General features: G+C 39.9%; 1 protein-coding gene and 1 pseudogene across 1 annotated transcript in view; both read left to right on the forward strand.

Moving 5' to 3' along the window:
* Positions 1-19721, forward strand: part of FGD6 (FYVE, RhoGEF and PH domain containing 6) — a 114263-nt gene that overhangs the window by 34298 nt on the left and 60244 nt on the right. The window contains 1 exon segment of the mRNA XM_036458691.2: positions 9770-9920. Coding sequence (XP_036314584.1) covers positions 9770-9920 — 151 coding nt within the window.
* LOC118730660 lies at positions 11820-12807 on the forward strand (annotated as a pseudogene).

The following is a 19721-nucleotide window of genomic DNA, read 5'->3' on the forward strand; positions in this document are numbered from 1 at the left end:
ATCAACCACCTATTTGCCCTGAGTTTTCTATCAGCCAGTGCAAAGGGGAAAACTGATCAGGTGCACGATTTATAGTATCTTTGATATAAAATAAATGAGGTACTCCAGAGAAGTACACTGAGTGGCCAGATTATTATGTGTTCAGAGATCATAATAATCTGGCCACTCAGTATATATTGTCATGCATAGTTCTACCTTAGTTTTTAAATTGCTGTTTCATAATTCATTATATTGATGTGACCCAATTTATTTAACTAGTGTCTAATTAATGGCCAATGGTAGAATCTCCTTTTAGAACTGCTTTTTTTTTTAGTTAAAATTTAATAACTCTAAAATTACTTACATAAAAGGAGTGCATATATCTCAGTATATTCTCTTCTTTAAGGAATTTTGAATTCCATTTGTTTTGTAACTTGTTTTCAGAATTGTCCTGCCATGATTTTATTTTAAAAGCAGCCTCAGAGTACTGATCCTGATTGTGTTTTTAGTCAGTGGGGAATATAATAAATGTGTTTCTGGGGAGGGGAATGGTAATGGTATTTGTAAGAGTAGAGGACCTTGGAAAAGGAAACAGACATGTTTGTGGGTTTTTTTTAATAATTTTTTTTTCAATTACAGTTGACATATAATGTTATATTAGTTTTAGGTGTACAGCATATTTATTAGCCATATATATAACTTAAAAGTGATTTTCCAATATAGATCTAGTATGCATCTAACACTATACATAGTTATAACAATACTAGAGGCCCAGTACACAAAAATTTGTGCACTCGGGGGGGGGGGGGGGGTCCCTCAGCCCAGTCTGCACCCTCTCACAGTCTGGGAGCCCTCGGGGGATTAAGACGTAGTTAGACATCCTTAGCGCTGCTGTGGAAGTGGGAGAGGCTCCCACCACCACCACTGCACTTGCCAGTTGTCAGCCCAGCTTGTGGCTGAGCAGCGTTCCCCCTGTGGGAGTGCACTGACCACCAGGGGGCAGCTCTGGTCCTGCCCCCCCTCGCCCTGCTGCTGCCCCAAGTGGCCTCTCTCTGCAGGAAGTGACCAGCACCATCCCCCTGTTGCTCCTCCTCTGCCTCTGGTTGCCACTGCCCCTGATCTCTGTCTCCTCCCTCTGCCGCTGGCATCTGCTTTGGCTGGCCTGGAGCCATCTGCTCACTAGCCCCACCTCCTGCTGACAGTGGTTCCACAATTCAGTCAATTTGCATATTAGGCTTTTATTATATTGGACTAGAGCCCTGGTGCACAAAATTCATGGATGGAGGGGGTTACCTCAGCCCAGTCTGCACCTTCTCCAATCCAGGACCCCTTGGGAGATGTCTGACAGGCTGGCATTCCTCTCACAATCCTGGATCGCTGGCTCCCAGTCTCCCACTTGCCTCTCTGCCTAGTCGCCCCTAACTTCCACCCCCCTCCCCCCGCCAGCCTGATCTTCCCTCACTGCTTCTGTGTGCCAGCATGACTACCCCTAACTGCCCCCCCCCCCCGCTGGTCTTGTTGCCCCTAATTGCCCCCCCTCCCCCCACTGCTGGCCTAGTCGCCCCAAACTGCCCCCTCCCTGCCAGTCTGGTCACCTCTCATGGCCCCTCCCTGCCAGTCTGGTCACCTCTCATGGCCTGGTCACCCCATGCAGCCTGCTTGTTCAATTGTTTGGTCGCCCCTCACTAACTCTCCTGCAGGCCTGGTTGTAGGCAGCCATCTTGTGAGTGCATGAGGATTAATTTGCATATTACCTTTATTATATAGGATTATTGACTATATACACTAAACTATACTTTGCATTCCCATGATTGTTTTTATAACTGGCAATTTGCACATCTTAATCCCTTCCCTTTTTTCACCCTGCTCCCAAACTGCTTCCCATCTGACAACTATCAAAATGTTCTCTGTATCTATGAGTTTATTTGTTTTGTTTCTTCAGTTGTTTTGTTTTTTCGATTTTATATATAAGTGAAATCATATGGTATTTGTCTTTCTCTTATTTCACTTAGCATAGCAACTTTTAGGTCTATCCATGTTGTCCCAAATGATAAGATTTCATTCTTTCTTATGGCTGAATAATATTCCATGGTACATATGTACTACTTCTTCTTTACCCATTTGTTTATCAGTGGACATTTAGGTTGCTTCTATATCTTGGCTATTGTAAATAATGCTGCAATAAACATAGGGATGCATATGTCTTTTTGAATTAGTCTTTTGGTGTGTTTTTTTGAGTAAATAGTCGAAGTAGACTTCTAGGTTCATCTTAGTCTTTTGTTATAATTTTTGTTTTAAAGTCTACTTTGTCTGATATCAGAATGTACTTGTATGTTTATTTCCTTTGCTAAGTTAGGGATGTTTGCTATCATTTTTCAAATAGGTTTTAAATTCCTTGCTCTCTCCTTTTTCTAGTACCTCTATGATGCAAATATTGTACACTGGATGTTGTCCCAGAAACCCCTTAACTGTTCTTATTTTGTGTGTGTGGGTGTGTGTGTTACTTTGTCTTCCTAATTGTTAATTTGATCCTCTGTTTCATCTAATCTACTGTTGATACCCTGTAATGTATTCTTTTTTTAAAATCCTCACTGGAGGATATTTTTCTATTGATTTCTAGAGGGAGGAGAAGGAAGAGAACAGGGAGAGAGAAAAGGAGGGAGGGAGGGATGGAGGGAGAGAGGGAGGGAGGGGGAGGAAGGGAGGGATAAACATGAGTGTGAGAGAGACACATTGATTGGTTGCCTCCCACTCGTCCCTACCAGGTCTGGGAAACTTGCAATCAGGGTATATGCCTTTGACTGGGAATTGAACAGTGACCTCCTGGTTCATAGGTTGACTGTAAAGAATAGCTAGGCTATAAAGAATTCTTTATTTCAGTTATTGTATTCTTCATTTCTGACTGGTCCTTTTTGTGTTGTTTTATCTCCATTTTTATGTTTCTAATGTCTTTGTTAAAGTTCTTGCAGAGTTCATTTACTCCTCCCGTAAGTTCATTATTATATCCAGTGTTTTGATTTCTGCATCTGGTAGATTGCTGGTCTCCATTTTGTTCAGTTCTTTTTCTGGATTTTTGTTCTGTTCTTTCATTTAGTACTTATTATTCCCCCCCCCCCCCGCCCCCCTCATTTTGGCTGCCTCTCTGTGTTTGTTTCTATGCATCAGATAGATCTGCTATGTCTTCCAGTCATGGCAAGGGCCTTAAGTGTAGTAGGTGTTTTTTGGGGCCCAGTAGCACAGTATCCATGGTCACCCAAGCCAGGTACTCCAGGTGTGTCCCCTGTGAGTTTTGTGTGCCTGCCTGTTGTATCGATAGTTGAGCCTTGATTGTTTTTGGCACATCAGTGGGAGGGATGGACCCTCAGGCTGATTGCCTGTGAATACTGGAAGCAAACCTGTTTTTAAAAACCCATCATTGAAATGTGATATTTCTTTCTAACAGAGTCACCGAAAGCCAGTTTTTAAACAGTCCTCCAGTTTATATTTCAGGAAATCTGGACATTTTTCTGTGTATTTTTTTTTCTTTTCTCTCTCTCTCTCTCTCTCTCTCTCTCTCTCTCTCTCTCTCTCTCTCTCTCCCCCCCCCCCCCCCCTCTCTCTCTTTTTTCTGAAGCTGTTGAACCCTGGCTTGATAGTTGTTAACACCTCTAAAAGTCATGAACCAAAAATAAAAAACTAATTGTGTGCATTTAAATGTTTTTATTTATTGATTTTAGAGATAGAGGAAGGAAGAGAAAAAGGGAGAGAAACATCAATTTGTTGTTCCATTTGTTTGCATTCACTAGTTAATTCTTGTATGTGCCAGACTGGAGATTGAACCCTCAATCTTGGCATATGGGAAACAATGCTCTAACTAACTGAGCTACCTGGCCAGGGCCAAATTGTATACATTTTATATTGCAAGTTTCTTTTTTAGTTTTCGTTTGTTTTGTTTGTTTTAGTAACAAACTCCTGATGTGCTGTCCCTTATTTTAGTGACTTTATTTATTTGTGTAGTCTGTGGTTATTAAAGCATTTAACTCAAAATAGTTAGTATACTCATACATATGTTAGGTTATAGATTTTTTAACCTGAAATTATGATAATAAATTCATTAATTTTAAAAATCAAAATAAAGTTTGTCTTTACTCTTAGGCATTCTCTCAAAAGAAGATTAAAAATTAACGTATATCAAAAAACTAATGTCTCTTTGGGGGGAAGGATTTCTGCTATTGTAATAAGAAAAACAGCCATCCACAGCCTTCCATATTTTTGAAGCAACAGGGTTTCTTTTTAGTGAAAGTAGTTAGTAATGGATAAGACCTATTAGATGATCAGTTTATCTGTCTTCACATATCGGTCACACTTGTCGAACCTGATATTTATTCAGATCAGATAAGTTTGCTTCAATCTCTTTGCTTTTATATTCTGTCACTGTTGCTTTGCACATATTTAAAATAATTGTGCAAACTTCTGTGTTTGGAAAGCCTAAAATCATGACATGAATATATGAATTTTGCTTTATAACAAGGTAAAAATGGCACTGAATGACTGTTTCACAAGTTGTGCCTGTTTCCTAAAAGAAATAGAGATAACTTACTCATTGTTGTGGTAGTTCTCAAGAAAATCATTTGGCCTGGCTGATGTGGCTCAGTGGTTGAGCATCGACCTAAGAACTAGGAGGTCACAGTTTGATTCTTGAGCAGAGCACATGCCCAGTGGAGGGCATGCAGGAGGAAACTGGTATATGATTCTCTCTCATCATTGATGTTTCTATCTCTCCCTCTCCCTTCAATAAAAATACTTAAATACGTGTAATCATTTTTTTCTGGATGAAAATTGTAAAACAATTTTATATAGTTGGCATATAATAATATATAACATTTTTGCTAATTATTTTTATGTAATGTTCATTCTTGAAGTTGTGAGTAGTAGTTTTTCCCACTCAATCTGTGATAAATATGACAGCAGCCAAAGGAAACACATAATCACCAAGTCATAATGAGACAACATTTGAAAAAGAATTATAACAACATCCTGAGCACGAGCTGGTTCTGTTCAGTTTGGGCCAGCAGTAGAAAGAAGAGGAAGAGAAAGATCATAGAAGTTCATATTTACGTGTTGTGACTTGGAAGTGAGAAAGAAGCTCTTGAAAGTGAGGGTATTGGAATGAACTTCTTTCAAGTTTGGGAGGAATTACATCTACATTCTTTGTTTAAGGGGCTCAGATAAAAATCAGAGTCAAAAGAGGAAAAAGAAACTAGATTTTTCAACCACAGAGGACAGGATTCAGTGCTTTTAAAGCATTCTTCAATTAACACTGCTTCTCCTTTTCTTTTCTCTGCCATCCTTATCCTCTCACTTGCTGGAATGTTCACTTAATGGAGGTTCACAAGGATGTTTGGTTGGCTTTATGTTCCTGAAAACTCATAGGGAAATGGATTCAATAAGCATTTTTAAAAAGACAGTTCCATGTAAAAGAGAAATCATCCTTGATGTGACATCTTACTTGAAATAGAAATTTGCTGTGCTTCCCAGTGGAGGATGTCCTGTCTCTCTATAAAAAAAAACATAAAAATAAGTAATTTTAAACATTTATTTAGTTAATATTTTTATTGATTTGAGAGAGAGAGAAAAGGGAGGGAGAGGGAGAGGGAGAGGGAGAGGGAGAGGGAGAGGGAGAGGGAGAGGGAGAGAGAGAGAGAGAGAGAGAGAGAGAGAGAGAGAGAGAGAGAGAGAGAGAGAGAGGGAAATCTGTCTGTTGTTCCACTTATTTATGCATTCATCGGTTGTTTCTGGTATGTGCCTTGACTGGGGATTGAAACTTTGATGTGTGAGGACATTGCTCTCTCCAACTGAGCAACCCAGCCAGGGCAAATAAGTAATTTAAAAAAAAACAAAAAAAAACAATGGCATAGTTTAAAAAGCACTGTTCTGAATTATTTAAAAAATAATAATAATACTTAGAAAGCAATGCGATTAAATAATTATCACTCCAAATGTGAAGATCCTTGGCATGTGAAATTGAAGGAATGTTCCCTAATCAGGGGGAATTTACTTCTGGCTTTATTTTTCTTTGTTTTTATTTCAGTGTACTTGGAAAAAATTATTTTCTAGAAGCAAGAGTCCTTTCAGAAGCAAATATGACTTGGAAATGGTGGCCTAGGGGAGGTAGTCTTGACTCTGTTGTTGCAGCTTACTTTCCTTTTACTTCAATTATCAAATTACGATATAACTAAGGAAAATGTAGAGGAAACACTGTCCAGTTTCCAGTCCCAGTGCAGACAGTGTTAGGAAGTTATCTTCCTGACAGTGGAAAGGAAATAAAAAGAATGGAAGCGCCCCAAACTCAACAACTGGCATTGGTAAAGAATACATATTTCATTATTAGAAATTAAAATTATTTGGATGGATTTGAAGCTGGAAGACCTACTGGGAAATTTGAGTCTCCTTGTTAAAGGCCTACAAAATGAAAGCATAAACTCCTATGCTAGTTTTCATGACCCTTGACAGCCTGGCACCTGTTATCTTCTCCAAGCTTGTTTCTCATTAATTACCTATCGGAGTCTCCTGTTGCAGCCCAAGTGTCCTTTTTGTTTTCTAAATCCAAATATTCTCACTCCTATACCATTGATTGTGATGCTTAGGATGCTCGTCTCCTTTAAACCATGCACTCTTTCGGTATTCCCTCAAACATGGCCTTGTGATCGTCACTACCATAAGTACATACTGTCTAAACGTTCCTGAATGTTTGATTGCTGCCTAATATCACTTTTGTCTAATCTGTAAAAATTAACAAGGAAAGTATTTTGTGTCAAGCAGTATGCTGGGGATTCAACTGTAACCAATTTTCTTATCCTTACGAGTTTACATTTCAGCCGAAACCGGTTTGGCTTAGTGGATAGAGCATCGGCCTGTGGAGTGAAAGGTCCCAGGTTCGATTCTGGTCAAGGGCATGTACCTTGGTTGCGGGCACATCCCCAGTTGGGGTGTGCAAGTGGCAGCTGGTCTGTATTTCTAGCTTTCTATCCCTCTCTCTTCCTCTCTATAAAAAAAACAATAAAATATATTTTTTAAAAAAAAGATTACATTTTAATAGCAGGAACCAAGAGAAGTTGAGTAAGATTGGATAGGACTCAGAGTCAAGTAAATGAATTTGGGTTATGGAGCCGTAGTCTGGGAAGGGTTCCTGTGAGAAAGCAATTTTCAGAATTGCAATCTCCAAACATTTTATGCAGCTTGTTTTGATTTATGCTATTTTAATACTTAAAATTATCTTTTTCTTGTTCTTAAATGTTAACCTTGCCCTAACTGGTTTGGCCCAGTGGATAGAGCATCAGCCTATGGACTCAAGTGTCCCGGGTTCGATTCCAGTCAAGGGCATGTACCTTGGTTGTGGGCACACTCCCAGTAGGGAGTGTGCAGGAGGCAGCTGATAGATGTTTCTCTCTCATTGATGTTTCTGACTCTCTATCCCTCTCCCTTTCTCCCTGTAAAAAAAATCAATAAAATATATATATATTTTTAAAAGAATTAAGGTTTTTAAAAAAATGTTAACCTTTGTAAACATTTATATCCCTAATGGTTGCTATCCTATATAATAAAGAGATAATATGCAAATTAACCCTCACACTCTCACAAGATGGCTGCCTACAACCAGGCTAGCAGTGGGGTTAGTGAGGGACAACCAAAAGACTGACCAGCAGGCTGCATGAAGTTCCAGGCTGGTAGGGGGGTCAGTGAGGGTTGACCAAATGACTGAATAGCAGGCTGTATGGGGTGACCAGGCCAGTGGCGGGGGTGGGGGGGACAGTTGGGGGCTGGCAGGCAGGCAGGCAGGCAGGTGAGCGATTAGGAGACAGTCCATGATTGTAAGAGAGATGTCCAACTGCCAATTTAACTCAAACACTCCCCCCACCTCCCCCCACCGCCCGTGAATGAATTTCGTGCATGGAGCCTTTAGTCTTCTTAATAATAGTTTTTTAAGAAAACCTCTCAGCTCCCGTTTTAGACAAAATAAACATAATTTCTTCAAGGGTGCCATAGCTCTGTAACCGATTATTTGAAATGTTTATGTTGTTGAGTTCAAAGGAACTCAGATAGGTTGACAAAAAAAAAACAAAACAACAACCAAAAACCCAAATTACTCAGATTTTGTTACAACCCGGATTCTGACTCAGTGGGGTGGGGGAAGACCTGAGGTTTAATATTTCTGATGCTGAAGCTGCTCATAGATTGAATATGTCCTGAGTTGGCAGGGTTTTAGAGACTGTTAAGGGGCAATGAATTAAGATAAGAACAAGTAAAACTTTATGTTTCTTCTATTAATATGGATGGATCCTGCAGTCGGTAGATTCTGTTAACTCTCATTTATTCTCATTAATCTAAGTCAGCTAATTACCCAGCTGTGGTGGGCACAATTCCCCACACCCAGAGACAGTGCATCTTGCCAGTGATCTGACTAGAAAGCTTCCGGTCTTCACCCTTACCACTCCCCAGGGAATGTGTTTCTTTCATGTCATAGGCAGCTATGATAAGGTGTGCTCCCACCTAACTGAGGCTGATATGAATCCCTAGGCCCTCCAGGCACTGAGTAATAGGAAACTCCATCTTTGGCAGAGGGAAGTGTTCCTTTTGGCATTCTGCCTCCATCCAACTGGTTTGTTTAACAGTTGGGTTCCAGGAATGGCATCTGAGGCAAGTCTATATCCTACAAAAACTGGCAAAAAAAATTCATCATGCGCTTTTTAAGATTCTCGTCAGAAGTTCTCATAACTTGTGGGAGCCTTGGCGATTGAGTGACCTGCCCATGACCTCTTTATTCTGCCTGAATATTTCCCCAATGATTTAAAGTGGGTGATTTTTTTTTAGGTTTTTTTTTTTGTGTGTGTGTGTGCTGTCTATAGTTTGCAGATATTCTTGCAGACTACAGATAGGAAAGTAGTTCCTACAGGCAGTTTGTTCCTGAGTCTTTATAAGCAAAGCTAAGAAGTATTATTTCTGTTCTCTTCCTGGGGAGCTTTGCTATGGAATTCCCCTCACCTATCTGATAGCAACAATGGCTTTTAGATTAAAGAGATCTGTCTCAATACAATGTGGGAAATGCTGATGTCAAGCTGGTGAGGAGGAGTTGGTAAGTGGCCTGGTACAGTGGTTTATCGCATAGGGGCCCTGCACACCAAGAGTGTCTGAATCTGCAGACCTGGAGCACAGCCAGAGAATTTATAATATCCTCTTTCTTTTCCATGTCTTATGATGTGGTTACATAAAAGGCGATTGCTTATAATCAGGGAAGAGGGCATGTGTTTACATTAGCACATGCATTGTTGATTGTGATGGCCATCATTACTGCCCAATCCTTGTAGGTTTATTAGCTAAACAAAACAAAGAGACCTATGGAAGCAGCACCTCTTCTAATGTTCCTTTGTGGTAACCAGCTCATTAGCTGTAAGACCTTTTGGTTTGTACTTGTAGAGACCTGATCTTAGAGTAAGGATATATTGAATCATAGGATGGGTCAGTTGGGAAACTTGCTTCTCATTCACCTCTGATCATGAAAACACATGTTTTCCAAGGTGATTATTTTAAAATAAGAATAAAAATGAATGTGTTTTCTTTTTAATATGTGTTTTTAACAGCTGGGGTGGGGAAAGGGAAGGGGAAGTTTGATTGATCTGGCTATTTCCAACTCTCTACACCCCTTAGATGTACCTTGTTTATATCACATGAATAAGATGGTTGATTTTGTTCGGTATTGGCAGTAGTCTTTGTTTTGAAAGGTGACTAATGGCTGCACTTTCTATTGAAACAGTTGTGGAGCATCCCAGGAGGTACACAGCGATGTGGACCTTGGTCTTGGTGACCTTCCTTCAGATGAAGAGGAAGTCATCAACAGTTCTGATGAAGATGATGTCAGCTCTGATTCTAGCAAAGGGGAGCCTGACCTGCTGGGAGATAAACAGGTAGATGTTGGTATTTAATTGTGTTTGTTGATCTCTCATGACACTCAGAAATAATATTTATCAGTGTGATAGACACAAAATCCCTAGTTTTCTTGAAATTGATAAAACATTTTTCTAATTTAATTTCTTCTAGGAGTAGCCCACATAACATTTGGTTGTGAAAATCAGCAGGGATTTCTGTCTGTCAGTTCTGGTGAGACAGAAAGTTGCTGGAAACCCAGGAGACCTCTTTGAGGGCCCACACACAAAGTGTGGTCACAGGCACTCACATTGGGCTCTGGTGTTGGGACAGTGATTGGGGGGATTGGGGCCGGGGGAGGGCTTACTAGAGGCATATAAGGAGAAACTGAGCTGTGTGTTTTCAGGGTGAGTGCTGGAGAGATGGCTGCCATTGTCCCTTTATTCAGGCATCATCTCTCCTGTGTTGAGCACTCCTCTTCCCCTCCTCCCAGACAAATCTGAACCTGCTTTTGTCTGGTGAACTTCACTAGCTCTATTGAGACCCTGCCCCACCCAACTCATGCATGGCCCCAGGCTCTTTCCTTGGCAAGCAGCCTGGGAATTCTGGTCAAGTTGGTGTGGGGGATTCACGCCAGAGACATATAGGAAGCAACTGAGTTATGTCACTCCAGGGCAAATGCTGGAGGGAAGGCTACTATTGTTCCTATATTGAGCCATTTCCCCATATGACCCACCTGGATTATGCATTAGTCTGGTGAATTCTACTAGCTCCATCCTGATGACTCCCTGAGGGCCTGGCCTCAGTGTACTCTGAGGCTTTCATTGAGTGGCCTGAGGCTCAGCACTGGTGCCAAATATGAATCTGTATTAACCTGGTAAACACTACTCACTAGCCCTGGTGACTCCCTGAGGCCCTGCCGCAGACAGCTCTTATACTGACTAATGTTTTTTTCAGTGGCTGAGCCTTAATAGTCAGCCAGCAGCACATCTCAGGATGCCTTGTGCCTTTTATTTGCTGTCCCAAGCCCAGTACAGTACCAGATACTGTTAAAAACACTGGTTCAAGGAACTTAGTGAGAAGTCAACAAAGAGATAGTAAGCACAAAAAAGGACACAGAAACCGTAAAATTGGTATTTTTGAACATTTGAAGTATAATAGTATACATTAGAGGGACTACACAATAGATTAGGAGAAGCAGAAGATTGAACCAGCGATTTGGAAGATAAAGTAACAGAAAAACACCCATCAGACCAGGAAAAGAAAAAATAATGTTTAAACATGTGGGTAGTTTAAGGGACTTCTGGGATAACATCAAACACACAGATATTTACATAAAAGGGGTACCAGAGGAGAAGAGAGAAAGCAAATGATTGAGAACCTACCTATTTGAAAAACTAAGAACTGAAAATTTACCAAACCTGGGGAAGGAAATAGACATGTTTGTCCTGGAAACATAGAGAGTCCAAATCAAGATGAACCCAAAGAGGCACACATAAAGGCACATAATTAAACTGGCAAAGGTTAAAGACAAAGAGGGAATCTTAAAAGGAGCAAGAGAAAAACAGTTACCGTATTTTTCAGACCATAAGACACACCGGACCATAAGACGCACCAGTTTTTAGAGAAGGGAAATGAAGAAAAAAAGATTCTGAAACAAATAGTGTCCTAAAATATTTTATGTGCATTAAAACCCAACATCACAGTCATAAACACATGTAATCAACCCTGTAAAGTAAACAACAGCATTTAGAACCATTTTAGAGCCGGGCAAGCACACAGAGACCACACAGAGCCGGGCAAGTAAAAAAACTTTTTTTAAAGTATATGTGTAGGCTATATTTGGACCATAAGACGCAGGGACTTCCCCCCCCCCCCCCCCACTTCTGGGGGTGAAAAAGTGCGTCTTATGGTCCGAAAAATACGGTAACTATAAGGGAACTCCCATTAGGTTGTCAGCTGATTTCCAACAGTAACTTTTTAGGACAGAGGGCTTGACACAAAATATTTAAAGTGATAGTGATAAAAGACCTAAAACCAAGACTGCTATACCCAGCAGGGTATGAATTAAAATTGAAGGAAAGATCTTCTGCCCCAATTCTCCCCAGGGTTCTGGTCTATAAATTGCTCACAAAGATCATTCAAAAAGAAAAAAGAAAAAAAAAAAAAGTGATGTTAAAATTGAAGCAGAGCACTGTTTATACCTGATGTTTTCTAAAGCTGAGATGGCAGCCAAGCACCCCCTCTCTGAAGAGTATAGGGTTGTTGTTGATCACATGACTTCTATGAGCTACACATCACTGCTTATTTATCAGTGGGCTGTTACTACATTGAAGGCCCAGAAGAACCTCCATTTGCCACATTCTTTGAAAACCAAGCTGAGGTGAAGAGGGAACATGGAAAGCGATTCCTAAGACATCTAAGAGGACGTGAGAGTACGATCTGCCTTCCGGTGATTAAGAGCCTGAGATAGATAACTGGAAAACCGGCATTCAAGCTGTAGAGTCTGCTCTGGAGTTGGAGAACCAGTTAGTTAACCAAGCTCCTGCTAGACCTGAAGACCACAGCTTCTGTCAACAATGAACTGTTGTCTATGTTTCATGGAAATGTACCTGGATAACCAGAGGAACAACACAAATAACTGCAATGCCAGCTTGTATATCAAGGAATTAGAAAATCAGGCCCAGGAGGAGAAAGACCAATTTAAAAAGCCTGCTGAAGTGTTAGATGAACAGACCTAATATCTGAAGGCAACAAAGCAAGTCTTTCCATTGTAGTAGGTGCCAAAATCAGCTCCTTAAGAATCTTGACCTTCTCCATTTGACAGAAGACTGCTACCCATCATTGGTGTATGTATAAATAAATCTGTTTTTGCATTATTAAAAAAAAATTGAAGTAGAGATAAAGAGTTTCCCAGACAAGAAAAATGTAGAGTTTTTCTTTACAACCAAATTATTATTACAAGAAATGTTCAAAGGACTTCTTTTAAAAAAACACACGAGGGGAGACATGTTGGGGGATTGGAATGGGGGGGGGGATGAGGACAAATATGTGATACCTTATTCAATAAAGAAATTAAAATAAAATAATGTAGACATGTTGCTCAGACAGATCTGCCTGGTTGTTTTTTGTTTTTAGTAGAATCTTTTCTTGAATAACACTCTGCTGCCTAATTATACTCTTTTTAGCAGAGGCCTTTTAAAAATTCTATAAAAAGTAATAATAAATTATACTAAGCTTTATTTGCAGTGAGCAATATGAAAAGAGAGAATGCATTTTAGAATTTGCAAAACTGCGCTATTATCCAGAGATAGGAACATAAAAACTCATTTTCAGATCAAAGGCTGTTTCGGAATTTGTATGACTTATTTTATGTCCTTGACAAAATTATGAGGGGTAGGAATGAGACTAATGCTTCAACTTCCACAGCAGTGCACTTCTTCTGGGAGATGGAGTTATTGCTTTTAGGCAATGTGCTTTGAAATGCAGTGTAATTTAAGTGAGAGCTTTCATTAACTGAAAAGTTGAGATGCCAAATATGGCTTCTCTTGAGGTTTTTTTTTTTTTTTTTTTTTTTTTTTTCCAGTGGGATGTATTTCTCCATCATTGTTTGAGTTGGGTCAGAATCAGCATTGTTCTTACAAGTTGGAGATAGTATAGAGCTTTTTTATTTTGGTTTGTTTTATCTGTCTTGGTCTTCTTTGAAAAGTATTATTTCCATTGAATCATTTTCCAATAGTTACTGTCTTCTTTTTAGCTCTGTAGTTTTCCTACTTTAAAAGATAAAATAGAATTCATAGACTTCTAGAATTTTAGAATTACCCCCTATATTTTTTCCATGTTTGAGTTTACATTTTCGGAATGCAATCACAAAGGATGAGTTGGAATATGACTGCCTGAAATCTTTTTGGAGAGGGGGAGGTGAGGAAAGGGGAAGGAAAGGTGTAAAGGGATGGACATGTAGGGACAGAGGACACTTGGAGTTGCATGATGGTTCCAATTTGGATGGAGTTAAGAGAACAGTGTGGAGGGATAGGAATGAGACTAATGAAGATAACTAGATACATTGTGATGTGTCTTATGTGCATGACAAAAGAAAAGTTGGTCTTTGTTGCCCATAGGTGATAGGGAGCTGTTGATATGATTTGACCTGAGAACTGATATGATTATATTTGCATTTTAGAATTATTGCTCTGGTGGCAGTGTATAGAATGGATTGCAGTGGAGTAAATCTAGAGCAAAGGAAACCACTTAGGTGATTGTGTAGGCAATAAATAAGGAGATAATATTGTGGAAGAGGAAATATCAATTATGTTTTAAAGATATATTCAGAAGGACAAGTTGACAGAACTTGACGGCTCAGTTGTTGTAGTCATAGAAGGTGGAGGAGTCTATTCTTTTATGAATCTGTAATATCTAGCATGCAGGTACCTGATGGCTTACTTAAAAAGTGACTGTAGTCATCAGATACTTCATTTTTGTTGTGAATCTTTTCCTGAATTACACACTCCTGCCTGATAATGCTCTTTCTCTTCTTCAAGATGTCAGCATGGCCCTAGCTGGTTTGACTCAGTGGATAGAGTTGTCAGCTTGCAGACTGAAGGGTCCCAGGTTTGATTCTGGTAAAGGGCACATGCCCACCTTAGCAGTTAGGCTTAGTGGATAGAATGTTGGTTTGAGGACTGGAAGGTCCTTGGTTGCGGGCATGTTTACAGTCTTGTTTCTAGAAAATAAAAACATACTCCATTTCCAACAGCCCCAGTGCTGCTTCTGGATCGCCGCCAACCCCTATGTCATGGACTTGTCATACCACATCTGAGATTTGAGATACTTAATGATTAAATCTTGGAATTTTAAAGTTGAAAATTTAACACTCATCTTTCTGATAAGGAATGTAAGGCTTCCCATAGTTGTTTTTCGAAGTTAAGTATTGCGTCTCCTGCTATAACAGAAGCACGGTATCTGCCTGGGGATAACATATTTGTTACTATGGAGTCACTCTTTACAGTTTTCTCTAACCCAGGCCCTGGCAGGGCAGGTTTTGAAGAGGAAAGTAAAAAAAAGTTTAGAGTTACAGATGTACCAAAAGGAGGGTAATAAAAAGAGGAGAGGAAATATAAGGTAGATACCAAAAATAAAGGATACTTACTTGAAATTTTTGTATAAAGCTGGTACACATTTTAGGTATGCTCCAGCATCTATAGTGTACCTAGTCTCTGCACAAAACCACCTCTTGACTTGTAAGAGGCTTTATAAGCCTTTCAAAATGAAGAATGCAGAGTCAAGAATTCATTTCTTTCAATGGTTTAGGTTTCTCTTTTTCATTAAAATAAAATTGATATTTTACAGAGAGGAAGGGAGAGGGAGGGATAGAGGGATGTCAGAAACATTGATCAGCCGCCTCCTGCACACCCCTTACTGGGGATGTGCCTGCAACCAAGATACATGCCCCTGACCAGAATCGAACCCGGGACCTCTCAGTCTGCAGGCAGATGCTCTATCCACTGAGCCAAATCGGTTTCGGCTCTTTCATTTTTAATGCATTTCTTTTTACTTTAATTTCAAAAGGATATATTGCATTTTATAAATATTAAACTTTCTAGCTACAGATAACATAGAGAAACCAATTATAATAGTTAGAAAAGCATTGATTTGCTACAATATTTTTCAAAATAATTATCCATGTTTGAGTGTGTGTGTGTGTGTGTGTGTGTGTGTGTGTGTGTTTAGGTAGTCAGGTTATTAGTGCATGTTTGATAATGTAGTCTGCAAGATCAAGCTGTGTTTACAACTTTTCCCTGAGGAATGTTAGCTTGTATAAAAAAACTGTGAGTGAATGCCCTGGCTGGTATGGTTAGTATCGATGGTTGGATGTCGTCTCATGCTTGAAAGGTCAGCAGTTCGATCCCTGCTCAGGGCACATACCCAGGTTGCAGGTTTGATTTGCACTTCGGATACTTATGGGAGGCAGCTGATGAATGTTTCTTCCTCTTTCTCTCTCTCACTCTCCTTTCCTTTCTCTCTAAAATTGATAAAAGCAGCACTAGCTGGTTGGCTCATTGGATAGAATGTCAGCCTGCAGACTGAAGGATTCCAATTTTGATTTCCAGTCAAGGGCACATGCCCAGGTTGTGGGCTCAATCCTCAGTAGGGGGTGTGCAGGAGGCAGTCAATCAGTTATTCTCTCTCATCTTTGATGTTTCTATCTCTTCTCCCTTTCTCTCTGAAATCAATAAAATATATTGATAAAAACATATTTTTAAAAATAAGTAAATATAAAGGTGAGTAAATGGAGTTGAGTATTTTATGCCTATCTTGCTCAGTTGAGCCATACTTATTCAACATTTTAGTCTCAATTATTCAACAACCTGCCCTAGAAAGAGGAATAATAATGGGGATAGAGGTTGACATTATCTAATTGTCCCTTTAAAGAGAGTTTGGGAACTAAGTAACAAGGTAAAGCAAAATATTCTAGGCCAGCAATTTTCAACCAGTGTGCCTCAAGAATTGTGTGTTTTTTTAAGTGATAGGATGGGGAAAGAGAGAGAGAGAGAGGGAGAAACATTAATTGGTTGCTTTTGGTAGGTGCCCCAACCAAAGGTTGAAATGGCAATTGGGTATGTGCCCTGATTGGAATCAAACCCACCACCTTTTTTGTGTATTGGACAATACCAAAGAGCCACTGGCCAGGGCAATAATTTTTAAAACATGCAATACCTGCCTATTTAGTCAGGGACACTGACCTCTTTTTCCTTAAATTGTTAAATTAAAAGGAAAAAAGACAACAGCAATGGCTATTTGGTGTGAATGAATCAAAATTATACTTTTAAAAAAAGTATTCCTTTTGTTTTCCAGATTGGAAAAAAATACATTTTTTGGTGTGCTGCAGAATTTTAGTAACTAGTTATGCTGTTCTAGTTTAATTACACTGGACTATTAATGTACTCTTTATTAATAATTATTTACTCTTTAGAAATTATTTTTATTAGTTGTTTTATAGAGTACTTTGAATTTTTTTTACATAACAGTATTTCTGATGAAAGAGTTGGGATTTCTTGATATTGTATGTGAATTCTTCAGTAGTAAGATATGAAAACACAGAGGGACAAATATACATTGAAGGTTAGTGTTTATTCCTGAAGGAGGAGGGAAACGCTGTTATATTTAACAATTTGTTTCACAAAATTTAAACCAGATACTGCAGAATGTTTGAATTTTTTCAATCTTGAGGAGAGAGGAGGGGAAATATATGTTGGGGGGGGGAGGGAAGAAAGGGAGGGAGGGAGGGAGGGAGGGAGGGAGGGAGGGAGGGAGGGAGGGAGAGAGAGAGAGAGAGAGAGAGAGAGAGAGAGAGAGAGAGATTGAGAATGAGATGAGAGAGGTGAGAGAGACACATTGATTGACAGCCTCCTGAATGTGCCAGACCCAAGGCCAGGATCCAACCTGCAACTCAGGTACATGCCCTTGACCAGAAATCGAACCTGAGACCCTCGGTGCTGGGACTAATGCTCCAACCAGTGAGTCACACTGGCCAGGGATAGCAGTGAATATTTTTAAGGATATGATTATCAGAAGATACTGAAGAGAGATTCAGGGAGAAATAGAACAATTTCTAGGTTGCATATTGGAAATAATGGGTTCTCTTTCCAACTCTGCTAATAATCAACTTTGAATCTTGGCAAATTTCTATGGGTCTTCTTTGGGATTCTGATCATGGTCCAGCTCTTACTTTACATATTCCTTTATGTTTGATCTCATTCACTTTTATGACTTTACCTACCATTTATGATCCGTTGGCTTTCAGTGTAGTAAAACAGAATCTAGAAATAAAGATTTGTCCTGGTCGGGTGACTCTTTTGAGTGTTGGAGTGTCATTCGTACACCGAAAGTTTAGGGTTTGATCCCCGTTTGTGGTGTGTATGGGAAGCAACCAATCTTTGTTTCTCTCAGTGTGTTTGTCTCTCTGTCTCTCTGTCTCTCTCTGTCTCCTCCCCCTCCCTCCCTCCCTCCCTCCCTCCCTCCCTCTCTCTCTCTCTCTCTCTCTCTCTCTGTTAAAAAAAATCAATAAACATATCCTCAGATGAGGATAAAAATAAGTAAAAAATACTTCTTTTTATAATGTAAGTTATTGTAATAAAAGAATCTAAATTTTAGCATGCTATAAAATCTTGAAGGATCCTCTTTGTGTTTATTCATTTAAGTGTCACCAGTGCTTTGAGGAAGTTAATAAAAGGCTTTTAATGTATTTACAGAATGTCAGCAGACACACTTTAAAAAACCATTAAAATTGAATTTTCTGAAGAGCTTCATTCATTGTTAAACTGCATCTATTTTTATATATTGGTTCTGACACTGAAATTCAAGAAGCAGATTAAACCAACTTTCCCCCCCCAAATAAGGAACTAAGATAGTCCTTTGACCCATCACAGTGAGGCTCAGGTAAACAGATGTGCTAGGATGATCCATAATTTCAATTTAGAAAAGAGGGGACCACTTCACTACCGTTATTATTAATTTTTAATAATGAGAGATCACTTTTTTCCCCTGTATCATCTTGTTAGTGACTGACTACGGGATGGTCATGGTCACTTTCTATTCTTATTACGACAGTGCCTTGCTCAATGTCACTTTAGGCAGCACAAAATAACTGGGTTCTGGTATTGCCGATGTCGGCATGTATTCAGGAGGCCTCTCCTAATAAAGCCAGGTCTGATGTTTCTTCAACAGAAGCATCAGTATGTTTTCCTTTATATAACCATAGTCACACCTTTCACCTTAGGTGTAATATAAAAAAATGTTACAATTGCTTGTTCCTAAGTTACTCTCATGGCCCTTCCCAGTGGGGACTGCTGTGTGCAGACCTTTCACCAGAATAGAAATGGGGAGAAACGCCTCCTTTTCTCTAATCACCAAGAGTCAAAACCAGCTTTCTTCATTTTTACGTAAAAACAAGTCTCTAAATCCCTACCTATGTACACCTACTTCCTCATCATAATCACTTCTACCTGCTCAGAGTGAACATTTTTTTTTCTTCCTGCTAGAGTATTTAATTTACACGCAAAGCAGTACATATTTTAAGAATTTCAGTTCTGCAGGCTGTGATGGTGGAGCTCCGAGTTCAAATCCTGGCTGGACCGCTGGCTCCATGAGGCTGTGAGGGAGACATTCACTGAGCCTGTTCCCCTTTAAGACGGATGGAAGCTCTCCCCAGGGTCCCTGCCTGCTTGGCGCCGAGGCCGGGCCCTCAGGAGCAGTGACTGTGGCCGTCTGGGAGGCAGGGACAAGACCAGTGGTTCGCAGTCACTGGGACGAAGCAGGGCCTCCGTGTTGGAATCAGAAGCCTCTCACCTGGCCCCCTCCAGCAGCTTCACTTCACACCATCCTTCCGGCCACGTGTCCGCTAAAGAGCTCCCGTGAAGCACCCCCTTCCTGGGAGTTTTTCCTAAACCTCCGTCCAGCGCTTTTGAACTTGGATGAACAGGTCCCGCATTTAGAACTTGCTCGGCCCACTGCACGAGAGCCACTGGGTGCCATGTGCCGTCTCGTCTGGATCTTCTCAACTGTTTGGCCTTTTCACCACCTTGGTGTTCTGTTGTATGGTTTCTGTCCAGCTCTTGTCACTCACGTCCCTTTTATATCATTAAATGTTTTTGAGGACAAAAAAAAAAAAATTCAGTTCTACTCTTGTTTCCCTTTTTATTGAGTTTATTGGAGTGACGCTAGCTATCAAAATTATCCAGGTTTCAGGTGCATCATTTCAGCTCTTTAGAATAAAACAGAAGTAAAAGAGCATATTTCTAAAAGGGGTTTTAAGTAAATTAAAGAGAGCCATGGCTGAAATG

Source organism: Pipistrellus kuhlii, unplaced genomic scaffold (assembly GCF_014108245.1).
Source record: "Pipistrellus kuhlii isolate mPipKuh1 unplaced genomic scaffold, mPipKuh1.p scaffold_m20_p_3, whole genome shotgun sequence".
Classification (NCBI taxonomy): Eukaryota; Metazoa; Chordata; class Mammalia; order Chiroptera; family Vespertilionidae; genus Pipistrellus; species Pipistrellus kuhlii.